Source organism: Enhydra lutris, unplaced genomic scaffold (genome assembly GCF_002288905.1).
Source record: "Enhydra lutris kenyoni isolate GAN:26980312 unplaced genomic scaffold, ASM228890v2 scaffoldscaffold37, whole genome shotgun sequence".
Classification (NCBI taxonomy): domain Eukaryota; kingdom Metazoa; phylum Chordata; class Mammalia; order Carnivora; family Mustelidae; genus Enhydra; species Enhydra lutris.
In genome coordinates this window covers 14381599-14396034 of record NW_019154121.1, presented here as the reverse complement: position 1 = coordinate 14396034, position 14436 = coordinate 14381599, and the positions used below count along the sequence as shown (strand labels likewise).

At 38.6% G+C, this 14436-nt stretch overlaps 1 protein-coding gene across 1 annotated transcript in view; it reads left to right on the top strand.

Annotated features, from left to right (window-relative positions):
• LOC111154517 (coiled-coil domain containing 83) overlaps positions 1-11909 on the top strand; it is a 40288-nt gene extending 28379 nt beyond the window's left edge. The window contains exons 7-10 of the mRNA XM_022514169.1: positions 4159-4280; positions 7779-7852; positions 8346-8554; positions 11280-11909. Of these exons, the coding sequence (XP_022369877.1) occupies positions 4159-4280; positions 7779-7852; positions 8346-8554; positions 11280-11441 (567 nt within the window). The 3' untranslated portion in view covers positions 11442-11909. The remainder of the gene's footprint in view (positions 1-4158; positions 4281-7778; positions 7853-8345; positions 8555-11279) is intronic.
• Positions 11910-14436: the final 2527 nt, after the last annotated feature.

Sequence of the window (14436 nt, the reverse complement as noted above, 5' to 3'; positions counted from 1 at the left end):
TGAGAACTAATCAATAATCTATGTTCAATATATAGTTATTGAATAAAAGGATGTCCGTGAGTATAGATATATTCATTGGAGATATGAATCAAGTACATGGCTTACATCTTGGATAAAGATGTGAAAGCATGTTATTGGATAAAAGAGGTAGATAATCTTTGGTCTAGATATTACAAGGTGCTACAGAAGATGTGCAAAACTCACTACTTGGAAATTCCCTTTATATCCAGACAAGTAGTCACCAACCTGTGCTCAGATACTGTCTATAAAAGAACACTCCCTCTCTTTTGGAAGAATTCACTTCAGCTACACACAGCTCTTGTTAGCAAGTTATATATATGTACATGATTCTCAAATGTGCGTGTTCAGCACTAACATGTGTGTCCGTAGCTCTAGACCTGTATCTTTATTTGCCTGCCAAATATTTCCACATGGATGTCCCAAAGGTACTCAACATAACTAAAGCAGGATTCGTTATTAAATTTTCACTTCTTGCATCTCCTTTTTCACCATCTGCTCAGATATGTGAAGTAAAAATGTCACTGTCACCTTCTCTTCTCTTTTCCTTGCCCCCTATTTGGCTGAATAAAGTTGGTGAATCTGGGAAACAAGTAATTTAAAAATTAATGTGCTTTCTATGATAGCAACTATTATCTTTAAGCTGCCCTTATAAAGTCATGGTAAATAGGAGTCCAAACTACATCCAAAATGAATCAAGATGAATCCCCAGTTTTAAAAAATGAATATTGATTTTAAAAACTCAAGGTGAATGGGTGCCTGGGCGGCTCAGTTGGTTAAGCATCTGCCTTCAGCTCAGGTCATGATCCCAGCCAGGGTCCTGGAATGGAGGCCCTTGTGTTGGGCTTCCTGCTTAGTGGGGAGCCTACTTCTCCCACTCTCTCTGCTCCTCCCCATGCTCATGGGTATATGCCTCTCTTTCTCTCTCCAGTAAATAAATAAAATCTTTAAAAAAAACCCAAAAACTCAAGGTGAGCCTAACAGTTAAAGAATATTAGGGAGCAGTTTAATCTTGATACTTTTATTGAATATAACAGCATAATCCTAATTAATAATAATTTAACAATTCAAATCTTCAATCTTATAAGATGTCATAGATATTAGGTTCAGAGAGAATACCTGTAAAAATTTATATCTGACTGATAAGAAAGGGTTTTTTGGTGTTTTGATCCTTCCTACTAAAGCCACAAATGATATTTTGTTTCATTTATTTTTTATTTCTCATGATTCAGTAGAAATAAAAGACAGGAAAAATGTCAAGTTTAATTAAATCATGAGCAAAAGAGCTTAGTAATAAAGGACAAATCATTTTAAGGAAATTTAATAGACTTAATTTCTCCTTATTTCAATAAATACTTATTTTAGCATTATTAAATTTACTCATAAAATTAATTAATAATCATCCCTGGCTATAAGTATTATCACAAGAATTGAAAATTGCCCAGAAATGGAATAATGTATGTCAATTAATTTCTTTGAGAGAGGTTTAGAATGATTAACAAGGGATATTCAATAATGGAACTCTTGCAGGAAAAACATGTCATTAAAGGTACTAAAATACAGTGCAAAAAAACAATAATAATGGAAGTCCTGAAAGCATTTCTCTATTTAACTATCTTTCACCGATAACCAAAAACTTGTATCTGTGGGAAGGATATGTAGTGTCCTATGCATGACTTACACTATCTGGTTTTATTTAGCATGATAATTAAGGAAGGGAAGAAAACTGAAATTTCCAAATGACTTAGATTCACTCAACAAATAGAAAGCCAATAAAACTAGACAAAGGGATTCAAAGAGGTTAGCAACCCGAGTTTCAAGTGTGAGAAGGCATGAAGCTAACTTGCATCTTGCAGGGAAATTTTCAAGAGCACACATTTAATTCAGGATCCTGTCTCTAACTTATAATAGTTTAAATTATCTTTCTCAATCTCTTAAGTACCTTTCTTGGGTATCTGGGGAGAAGCCCAGATAGGGAGAGAAAGCAGTCTTCTACTTCCTCCTTTTAACTTTCTTACACTAGAAATGTAAAGGTATTTACATGGCGATAAAAAGGAAGTAGTTTTCATTTCCCTAATATTTCAAAAGGCTGGAGACAGTAATTGTTGGGAACCTTAGTTAGTAGTCCAAAGGGTCAGTGATGCCACAAGATATCCTTAGCTTGGAAGATCGGACTTAACTCCCCAAAAAGGACCTCTTCATTCTCAACTTTGGAAGGAGACCAAGAACTGTGTGTGCTGCCTCCCAAGCATGCCAAGCCCTTGGGTCAAACATTTCCAAATGTTCTATCAATTCCTTCTGTTTACAAACTCTAAATATAATTTTTCTCATTCTTTGACATTTGAAAATTATTAACTTTTCCTTAAGGCATTCAAGCCCGTAATCAAGCTGATGATCTCCCAACTCACGAGATGCTAAAGCACCAACCCCTAAAAGCTTTCTATAACTTAGTATTATGGACTTAAAATGGTTTGCTGAATAGTTTAAGGCAGGTAAATAATATATGCTTTTCTTTCTAAGTGTAAGCCTCCAGCAATATTTGAGCCTTTTCTATGGCACTAGCATTGTTTTATGTTACTGTTATTCGTGTATTTGTTCATCGGATTATAAGCCTCTTTGAAGGAAACTTTTTTTTTTTTAAGATTTTATTTATTTATTTGACAGACAGAGATCACAAGTAGGCAGAGAGGCAGGCAGAGAGAGAGAAGGAAGCAGGCTCTCCGTGGAGCAGAGAGCCCCATGCGGGGTTCGATCCCAGGACCTGGGATCATGACCGAAGCCGAAGGCAGAGGCTTTAACCTACTGAGCCACCCAGGCACCCGGAGGGAAACTCTTTCCATGCCTCATTCACTTTTGCATCCTTCTATGTCTCACACAGAACCTTGCTCATAGTAGGAATTTAAGCATTTAATACATGACTTATGTGAGAGATATGCATGTAGTAATATACAGAATGTTTTCAGATTCCAAAATGCAATAAATAAATTTCAAGTACAAGTAAAAACTGTTAGTTATCCAAGTACTCATCTCAGCTACGCTCTTGGCAACACCTAACAAGAGATACTGAATCTAAACCCCTGAACCTTTTTTGTTTCATCATAGTCCCTTGAGATACTTACTTTTTCCAGTTTATCTCCATTATTCCCATCAGCATATCACTTTCTCTTTTATAGTCTTTTTTTAAAAACATTTATTTATTTATTTTAGGGAGAAAGCATGCTTGGGGGGAGGGGCATAGGAAGAGGGAGAGAGAGAATCTCAAGCAGACTCTCCACTGAGCCCAGAGTAGACATGGGGCTTGATCTCATGACCCTAAGATCATGACTTGAGCTGAAATCAAGAGTCAGATGCTTAACTGACTGAGCTACGCAGGTGCCCCTTTTCTATACCCTTCTAATTCTCCTATCATCCTGACCTATCTCCATGAGCACCTCTCAATGCAACACCTGTATAGTTCATGCTACATGAGGCAGGCAGAGAGGTGAGTCTAGTAACATCCTATATATCTTTCCCACTACCTAAGTCTTTAGACAAAGTTTCCAAAATATACTTCTTAAAGACTGATGGGAATTCCATCAAAAGAAGCAGCAAATTTTGTTCATATTTAATTAAGTTAGTCATATTTCTTTAGTAAACATTAAACCTATGTCTGCCCATGACCTTCCATCACCTACAAAATGAAAATCATCTCCTCTATTAATTCTCCCTTAACCCGTACCCCAGACCTAGGGTGAAACTCCCACCATAGCTGAGCATCTTCCGTTCTGGTTTGATCACACTGCTTTTTGTTTTTATCACCATCTTCCCCATTTAAGCACAACAATAAGTTAGTCTTATTTTCATGTTTATCTCTACCTCCAGCACATAGAACTCTCCAGGGTTTCTGAAGAGTAGGAAAAGACAACTCCTGCCATTCACTAGTAACTGCCTAACCATGTAAACAAGTTCTGCAAACAATCCAGAAAAGAGACCCACCCATCACTTCTTAGAGAGGAAGGACAAAGCAAACCCAGTGATAAATAATACAGGGTAGATCTTCCCCTCAGGCAAATGGACTTTTAGGAGTTGAGTATTTTACAGAAGACTATCTTGAACTAAGTGAACAAGTACCAACATCCATCCATTCTCTTCTGAGAACAGATTGCAAACCACAAGAAGGAAGTTGAAAAATTGGAAAACATTATTCATGAACTGGAAGAAGAAAATTTGGTGCTTATTGATCAACTATTCAACTGTAGACTTGTGGATCTCAAAATACCCAGGTGAAAGTCATTAGCATATCTAGAAGGTAGCTTGTAAACATTTGTATGTGTAAGAAGTTGTTATTTTTAAAAGATGATATAATTTTTTAATGCTCTAGCTGGATGGCAATAGCTGCAAAGAAAGGCACTCACGAAATGGCCACAGTGAAGGTGTAAGATTATTACAATCGGCTGTGGGTACATGCTAACTTTGGCTTGCTTCTTCTAACGCACTGTAATCTTAACAGCAAACACTTAACCAGGAACATCACAACTGCTGACCTTCAAAAGCCTCCAGGTCAGCAGGGAAAATGGGCATAAAAATAAAAGCATACCCGTGCAGCAGAAGATAGACGAGGTGTGATCAGCTTTGCTGTAGCTTCCTGGAGGTCTTCTGCGCTTCTGGTTACCTTGTGGACTGTAACATTGTTTCCTTTGATAGTGGAGAGTCAAGCTACCTTCCAGGCAGAGAAAATAGCCTTGCATTCCAAGTCACATTTATTCCTGGGCAAGAGAAACCAAATGTGTACTTTAGGCTCTCTCTTTTTCTGAACTGACAAAAGAATTCTTAACACACGTCTTGAGGAAAACTGGGACCCTGGAATATGGAATTCAAATTCAGAGTGGTGGTGATGATTTGGGCAAGTTGTCAGAAACAATTGATACTCCGAGGAGTAGCATGTTTAGGAAGAGAGGGGAAACAAATCACACCGATGCTGGGTGTGCATGTGGAAGATGGGAGACAAATGTCTTGGTCCAGGAGTTAAAGCCGAGAAACTAAACATGGTGGAAGGGCCACGAAAAAGTTCTTACCCGAGTAGTTCTTGTAGTTTGGGTGTCACAAACAAAAATACTGTATGTGACATAATAGAGTATTTCTTGTTCACAAACTTCCCAATGTGTTCCAAGCAGGGTGGCTACAGGTATTGTGGGGTTTCGTTTGCTGGGCTAAGGGTTGGGCAGCAGGATGCAAGCATGGAGAAACAGGAATCATGTAGTTGCATTACAGGCTGAAGCCTAGCGGGGCAGTATAGAGAAGGGGCCGGCCACCTGCTCCTTTACACAATGTCCGCGCGGTGCCCTGGAGAGGTAGACACCTGTGCAGACGTGGCGGGCAGTCGACTGTTTACTGGACTCCTGAATTCCCAGTCTCTTGAGCTGATGCCCTCAAGGAGTCCTAGAGGGTGTGGGCCTTAGCGTCCTCCCAGTAGGCGACGTGCTCTTGTCAGCCCCCTCCTCTTTGATCAGGTCTCCAGCTCCACGCTCCTGTCCCTCCTGATGCTGCTGTCACCTTCTTAGCCAGCAGGTCTTCATCTCTGCAGCCACGGCTGGCGCTTTACCTGCCTCCACTGTTGTCTTTCCTTCTTTTCTCAAAAGGCCCAATCTTAGAAAGGATCTACCTTCCAAACTGCCAGCCCCATTCGCTGCTTTGGTCCGCTCAGTCTTTTCTATCTAATTTGGTGCTGCCACGGATGGGAATGGCTAGTTATACAAAGGGGAATTCTTTCAATGGCCAGAGAGAACTGGGTTGTGATGGGCAGGGAGATGAGCAACTTTTAATGGAGATTTTCATGAAGTTGTTTGCAACTTAACTTTGTCAGGTGCAACTTAACTCTACCCAATTTAACCCCTAGCCCCACAAAAATCCTCAGTAAAACCGACAGTGTTCATCAGTGCCTTGTGGCTTGGTTTTCTTTAGTGAGAGACCTGAGTGTTTAGTCTGGCTTCTGAGTTGGGAAAGATGCGTTCAAAATCTGACCAAGCAAAAAGAAAGCATGGGCAATGTGTATGAGAACCCGGTTAGGAGCCCTGGTACATGCTTCCATGGCACCCTAATCTTTTCCTTCATGACCTGCATTTATCACACTCGTGATTACTTATTTAATGGCTGCTTCCTTGCTAGATTATAAATTCCTTGGGGCAAGTGTTTATGACATTTTAGAAAGATCTGCATAAAGGAACAGAAATGTGTTAACCCTCGATTATCTGTTCCACTACTTCTCAGGGATAACTTTTGAGTGTATTCAGCAACTTTTACTATAAGCCATTTTCAAGTCAAAGAAATATAATATATATTGCATATTTTATGGCAACTCAGTCTTGTCATATACTAGGAGGGTGAGAAATACACACAAACTATGCCCAAAGGACATACAAAAAGTGTTTTCCTATTTGGCTCAAGAATGGGGGTATTTTAGCTAATAGAGTTACTACCTTTCCCATCCAATGCTCCCCAGACTTCCTCCTTCACAACTCACATAGAATGTCATAGAATCTGCTAGACACATGAGATGAGGCGAACGTCCACCACAGGTGACTGCCCAGGGACCCCAGCACCACAGAACTGAGGCTAAGTGGACCAATACTTACAAATCTAACACTAACTTCATATAATAACATTCTTTAAGTATTTTCCATATTATCAAGTGTCGGTGCACTATGGTGATACAAAGGTGACAACAAATTAATGGTTATGAGAGAATCCACACTTATGAAGTTTAAGACATTTAGTACGATCATAATGATTCAAAATGGGAAAACCAGGAAAGAAGAGAATTCTAAGACCTCAGACATGTCTACCTGCAGACCAGAGCTACATGTGAAAGTGACCTTTACTGAGCTGAACCTTAAAAAGCTTTTATAAACATAAATATTGTATGCAGTTATATTATTTGCTGGAGACTTACGCAGTTTGAATAACACTTATTCATGTTCTTTAAATAATTGACAACCTATAATCCAGGGGCTTCACTCTGATTGCTGAGCTGGTAAGCATGGGGGCTGGTTTGACTATCTGCAAGAGTCCGATCCACGCTGTCTTCAGGCAAAGCTATAGGGAGCTGCCAAGACCTCATATATTCTGGTTGAAAGTTCAGTGGGTGCCGAAAAGCAGAGCACAGGCTTACACATGTGCACCGAGAGCTGCGTTGGTGGACGTGCACATCACCTGCATGTGACTGAAACCTGCCACTCGGTGACAGCCGGATCCTCCATGTCATCTGGGATTCCTGCTGCTCGCTCTCTTTCTCTTTTTCTCTTCATTTTAAAACCATCCAGTCAAGCCCCAGTTGTCCCTCACCTGGATTACTACAATAGCACCCTAACAGGTGTCGTGCTCACTTTCATTCCCAGGACATTAAGTGTGTTATTCCCTTATCATGCAATACCCTTCCTCACCCCAAGCCCTTCCCTGGCAAACAGCCTCTGGTTCTTCAAGACTCAGTTCAGGTACCGTCTGCACCTGGAAACCTTTCCCGACTCCTAAAGCTCCATCAGGTGTTGCTTCTGTCCCACAGCATTTGTCACACTCCCCTACTCACCCATCAGGGTAGAGACCATCACCCTAAAATACTGTAGGTCTCTCTGTACCCCACTGGGCCTCATGGACCTCAAAGATAGAAACTATGTCTCATTTTTCATCTATGTGTCTCCAACACCTACCAGAGAGAAAGACACCAGTGAGCAGATGGTGTAATATTTGTTAACTGACAAGCTGTTTTTCTCATTTGTTCTTTTTAGGCAACTGTATCTGACTCAAGCTGCTGGACTGAAAGCTCCACCTAAAGCGCCTTTGGAGTTGCCAGAAATATATGGGGGTATTATTTTATTGTAATGGTGATAGGGTTTTTTTTTAATTAACAAATACTTATTGAGCACCTATTATAGACAGGTACCTCATACCCAAGAGCTATTCAGGGAATAAATACAGGCCAGCTTCTCCATATTTCTCTTCTTACAGCTTTCTCTGTCCTGTTTTCAAATCAAAGTCACTATGTTTCAGAGAATTACATTAAATACTCGTGGAAAGGGATGGGGTGCTGTCTACACTGGTGTGTTTTTGGTTCCTGTTTAGTCAACCAACCAAAATACCAGCATGCACATAAGTTACCATATGATATAAGTTACCATATGATTACCAAAACCTAACAGCTAACAGAAGGGCATACAACTTAAAGATTCTAAACATGGGACTCACTCTCACCATAATACATAGATTCTATATTTTTCAAAGCTCTTTCAAATTAAAAGTGTGAGAAAGTGTATATTGTACTTTCATTTTTCTCGATCCCCAAATAACCAATTTCTTTGTATTCATCCCAAAACTGCAACCTGCAGAAGTAAAAGGTAGAGACCTCATGAGTTCATCAGCAGAGGACAGTGCTTTGTATCTCAGTCATGAGGATGGTATCAGATATGCCAAGCAACTGCAGACAGATGAAGAAAACAGCTCATGTATAGAGTTTGGGCCCTCTGATATTAAATACTTACTATATGAGGATGAGAAGGATTTCAAGGTAAGATTCATGAAAATTTTGAGTACTAAGAGTACTCATGCACTTTTGAGTACATGTCGTTTTATTAATTGAGAAAATTAACCTAAAACATGGATATTGAAAAATTCTATTTGAACTAACTTATTAGTAAAGTTGGCCCACCATTCATATCTCTCAATAGATAGAATTTTCACTTTTACTCTTGTGCAATTTGCTACATATATTCATTAACAGGGGTTCATTCCTAGTATACCATGTAAGTTATCTAATGCTATATAACAAATTACCTCCAAACTTAGCAGCTTGTAACAATTGTCATTTCTTCTCTTTCATGGCTTCTGTTGGTTAGGAATTTGGGAAGGGCTCCAGTGGACAGTTCTCACTTGGGCCCTCAGGCAGTTGCAGTCCTATGTCAGCGGGGGCGACGAGGTCATCTGAAGGCTTGACTGGGGCAGGAGGATCCACTTCCAGGGTGGCTCACTCAGATGGCTGGCAAGTGAATGCTGGCTAAGCTGGGAGCCTCCGTTCTTCACATGGGCTCTCCACGGGGTGCCTTTATTGTTTTATTATGGTGTCTGCCTTCTCTGAGAACAAGCAATACCAGGGACCAAGGTGAAAGCTGCAATATTTTATATGACTTAGATTTGGAAATCATATACCATCTCTTTTCTCATATTCTAGTCGTCGATGTAGTTACAAAGTTCCACCCAAAGGGAGGGAATGTAGCTCCTGCATCTGGAAAGAGGAAGGAGCACCACACTCTAAGAACAGCATGTGGGATAGGATATCTATTGGCATGGCCATCTTTGGAAAGTGTAGACTGCCGCATATACCATATTAGGTGAAAACTGGAGTATCAAAGCTTTTCACTTTTAAAGCCTTTTTGGTACATTCCAATTACTCCCATACCTATCCCTTGCCATTTTCCTTCTTGGTACTACCAATAACTTTAAAAATTCTCCTAGAACTTAAAGGCTGGTAGGAGAACGAGTGCTATATGAAAGCAGAAGAAACTAAAAAAATCAACACAAACCATTTTAGCTGAATACACCTCAGTCCTGCTAACATCAAGTGACAAAGACTAAAGTTCTAGTCTCTGTGGCATTCAAACACCCCCATGGAGGTTTTGAAATCATGACACTTGGTATGTTATCATGACCTCAGGCTAGTGCACCATTGTTTACAAAATTCCAAACTCACATACCATTTGGCTGAATGAAAGACCTTCTTACTTTCCATGGAGGTTTTTGATGGTGGAAATGGCACTATGTACGCTATGGACTGAATTGGATCCCCATCCCCATTCCCACCCCCACCATATTCATATGTTGAAGCCCTCACACCCAATCTACAGATAGGGTCTTTAGGAGGTAATTAAGGTTAAATGAGGTTAAAAAAAAAAATGGAGCCCCAGTTTGATAGGAAGGTGACTTATAAGAAGAGGATGTGCCTTCTTATAGGCACAGCGAGAAGGCAGCCATCTGCGGGCCAGAAAGAGAACTCTTATCAGAACTCGTCCAATGTAGCACCCTGATCTTGAATTTCCCAGTCTCCAGACTGTGAGAACTAAATGTCTGCTGTGTAAGCCAGTCCATCTATGATATTTTGTCATGACAGCTTGAGAAGACTCTGAAATATGTTGGAGACATCCGTCAGTTTGTTTTTCTCCTATCTTATGTTTAGTGTAGCTCTATAATTACATATTTTTAAAATAAAATAAATACAACTATATGTATTTTTGAGGAATAAAATAATGCCTTCCTTTTTTCATTCAGTGATTTTCCTAAATTCTAATAAATGTTTCTTGAAAACCCCACACATGCCAGGTACTTGTTAGATGTTTGGGAATTTATGGGGAGAATAGGCGGAAATGAAGTTTCAAAGATGCCTATATGGAACGCCCTCCCCTCACACTGTTACATGCTAGAAGACAGATTAGAACATCACTAATCAATGTACATGAGGAATGTAGCACCTGTATCTGTCTCCCTGACCAGTCAGTCTGTGACCTTATCATTGTACCTCAGCACTTGGTACAGGGCCTGGTACAAAGTGGGAACTCAGGAAAGGTTTGCTGAAATGTTGAAGGAATTCAAAAGAGGTGGCTTCTAAGAGGAAGGCATGCTGGGTAGGGCCTGAGCTGTTTCAACCCACTATTGGGTTGGCTGGGATTTCATGTAAATTAGATTTCTAATTCCATTTGCAGATATCTTAAACTATAGTTAGTTTGACAGAATATGGTCAGTTTTACTTATACAGTACCCAGTGGTCCTTTGAGAAGTGAAAAATTCATGGAGCATTTGCTTAATAAGAATATTTATAGTCAAAGTGATGTTTACAGATCCTTCCCATTGTTCTTGAATAATGTAGAAAACTCTGCTGTGGTTATATCCTGGCCAGCAGAGGGTACATATAGCCAACACTTTTCTTTTACCAATTAAAGACTTTGAGAGAATGTATCTCCCTACTCTAATTGGTGCTCCCCACCCAACTCCCTGAAAGACAAGCCTGTTGGCTTGCTGCCTGCTCTTTGGCAGCTCTTGAAACCATGCCCCACTGGGTATACAAGCTTATTGAGTGGTTTTCTGTTTACAGTGGCTCTCATATTTCACATGTTATTCAGGCAGTTAAGAGGGCAATGAAGTCTGTCAGATAAAGGCCAACTATAATAAAAGAAACCTAACTATTAAGACTGATACCTTGTTGGATAACCTTTCCTATTCTCTTCTGTGTCTGTTCACCATAGGATTATGTAAACCTGGGTCCCCTGCAAGTGAAGCTCATGAGTGTGGAGAGCCAGAAAATGCCCATTCATTTTCAAGAGAAAGAAATTCCAGTCAAATGTTATGAAGATGTCAGGAGCCCAGAAAGCCGCATCACATATAAAATGATGAAGTCTTTTCTCTAAGACCAAACACTGCAAAGCAAAAATAACTTTTTCTTATAAATTTTCATTGGGAACTTAAGTGTATTACTTGCCCATTTTATTTACACTTTGGTCCATTTTTAAACTGGTTGTTATTTCTAAAGGTCATGATGACATTTAAAATCCAAGTTCTAAGTATTCAGCTGTTCATTTATCTGCATGACAAAAATGAGAGTACACTTTATATTTCCATATCCAAGTATACAGAAAAATGATAATGGGCCCAAGATGGTTTCTGAGTTTCCTTACCACTTAAAGTCTGCTGCTTCATCTAGCATTCCAAAAAGAAACAGTTCAGTTAGGAGTTTTCTAAGACAAATTCTGAGACTTGTATAGCACTGACTACACAGCTTTGCCTCTGAGAGTGCTGAATGATAGCCAGGCCACAATTCAAGCCTATTCTTCTTTAATCTAACACTATAATAAATATAAAATGCTTTAGAAACAAATGAATTTGAGGGTGGTAATTTATTATATAAAAATATTCCACCAAGAGTGAGATCCTTTCCCTCTCACTTCTGTTAAGTCTAAACTGCTGGGGGCACCTGGGTGATTCAGTTGGTGAAGCAGCTGATTTCAGCTCAGGTCACAATCTCAGGGTCCTATGATCAAGCCCCATGTGGAGCCCTGTGTGGAGCGCCATGTCCAGCCTTACATCAAGCCCCACATGGAGCACGGGCTGGGCTCCAGGCTTGGTGGGAAATCTGCTTGTGATTCTTTCTCCCTCTCTCTCTGCCCCCCAGCCCTATCTGTCTCAAATAAATTAATAAATCTTAGAAAAAAAAATACAAGTCTAAACTGCTAAGTCCCAGTTCAAGACCATTACCACTTCCCTCTTGTGAGTGCCACAAGACAAGGACTATGACTGTGCCTGAATCTGACATCAACTTTCCATTTTAAAGCTACATTTACTTATAATGCTGTCTACAAGGAATATCTTTTAAATATAAGGCCAAAGACAAAGAGAATATCAACAAGCCAAAAGCCAGTTTGAATGGTTGATAACTCCTAGTAAAGTTGATAACTCCTAGTCAGACTAATCAAGAAAGAAAACAAAAAACAAATGAAAAAGTATCACTACAGATTTTACTGACATTATGAAAAATATCATAAAAGGAAATTAAAGGAAAAAACTTTCTCAATAAAGTTGACAACTTTGATGAAATGGAAACATTTCTTGAAAAACATTTCTTTCAGGAGGAAAAAAAAATTCTGAATAGTCCCCAATCTATAAAAAAAGATCTAATATGTACTTAAAATTTTCCCATGAGGAAGATTTCAAACCAAGATGGCTTGCTTTACTGGTAAATTTCTCCAAGTATTTCAAAAAGATAGAGTAGCAAACATACATAAACTCAGAGAACAGAGAAAAAAGAAACACTTCCAAATCATTCAATGAGCCCAATATAATCCTAACACCAACACCTGGCAAGTCATTACAAGAAAAGAGAACAACAGGCCAATATCTCTCGTGAATACAGATGTAAAATCCCCACAAAATATTAACTTATTGAATCCAGTTATACATGTTTCACGAATAAAGAACACCGGGTTGGTAACATTCAGAAATCAGAGTGGAAACACAAACAGAACAAGTGGATTAAATCAATGTCAATATCCTGCCTGTGATATTATACTATAATTCTGAAAAATTATACTGTTGAGGAAAATTGGATAAAGAGTACATGCTATCTGTTCATATTATCTTTTTTTAATTTAAATTCAATTAGCCAACATGTACATCATTGGTTTCAGATGCGGTGTTCAATGATTCGTTATTTGCATATAAAACCCAGTGCTCATCATATCATGTGCCCTCTTTAATGCCCATTATAATTGCATGTGAATTTATATCTCGAAATTTAAAAATAAAGGGTATAATGAATGGAACATAGGTAACTCATACAATCATCTGAATAGGTGCAGCATTTGATAAAATTCAATACTATGATAAAATTTCATAATAGTATGGTAAAGCTCTCAGCAAACAAGTAATATCTTTAAAAAACTATAATTAACACTGTACCTAGTAGTGAAATATTAACCTTTTCCAATTGAGGTCAGGAACAAGACACATATGTTCACTATCATACTAACATTCAACAGTATTTAATGTAACTTGAGGTTGTAGCCAGTTCAATAAAGGCAAGAAAAAGAAATTAAAAGCATAGAGATTAGAAAGGAAGAAGCAAACTCTACTACTTACAGATGTCAAGTTTCTGTACGTAGATAATCCAAAGTAATCTACAAACTAATAGAATTTATAAGTGAATTTAACAAAGTCACAGGGTAGAGGTCAACAAGATCCACTGTATTTCTTTGGACTACCAGCAAACAATTGGGAAAAATTTAAATCATTTATAATAAAATTAATTAAATAAAAACATCAAAATCAAGAAAAACATCCAATGAAATATGAGCAAGACTTCTATGTTGAAGACTATAAAACATTGTTGAGAGAAATTAGAGAAGATTTAAATAAATGGGGAATAGAGACATACACCATCATCATGGATGATGATTCAAAAGAGTTAAGATGTGAGTTCTTCCTATATCTGTAGATTCAGTGCAATCTCAAGAAAAATTCCAGCAGGTTTTTGTTTATAGAAATTAATAATCTAACATTATTAAGGAAATCTATAACCTAAGCAATTAAGACCTATAACAGCCAAAACAATCTTGAAGAAAAGCAACAGAATTGAAGAACTTATTACCAAATTGCAAGACTTTAAATATTTAAGATAGTGTGGTTTTGACCCAAGGTTAAAAAGTCCAACAGAACAGAATGAAGAGTCCAGAAACCAACCCACAAAATTACTTGACTTCTGATGAACATGCCATTATAATTTGGGAGCAGGGGAGTTTTTTTTTTTTTCCCGATTAAAAAAATGCTGACTCAATTGCGTATGGGAAAAATGAACCTCGAACCTATATCATACCATACACAAAAATCAATTCCAAGTGGATCAGAGACCTA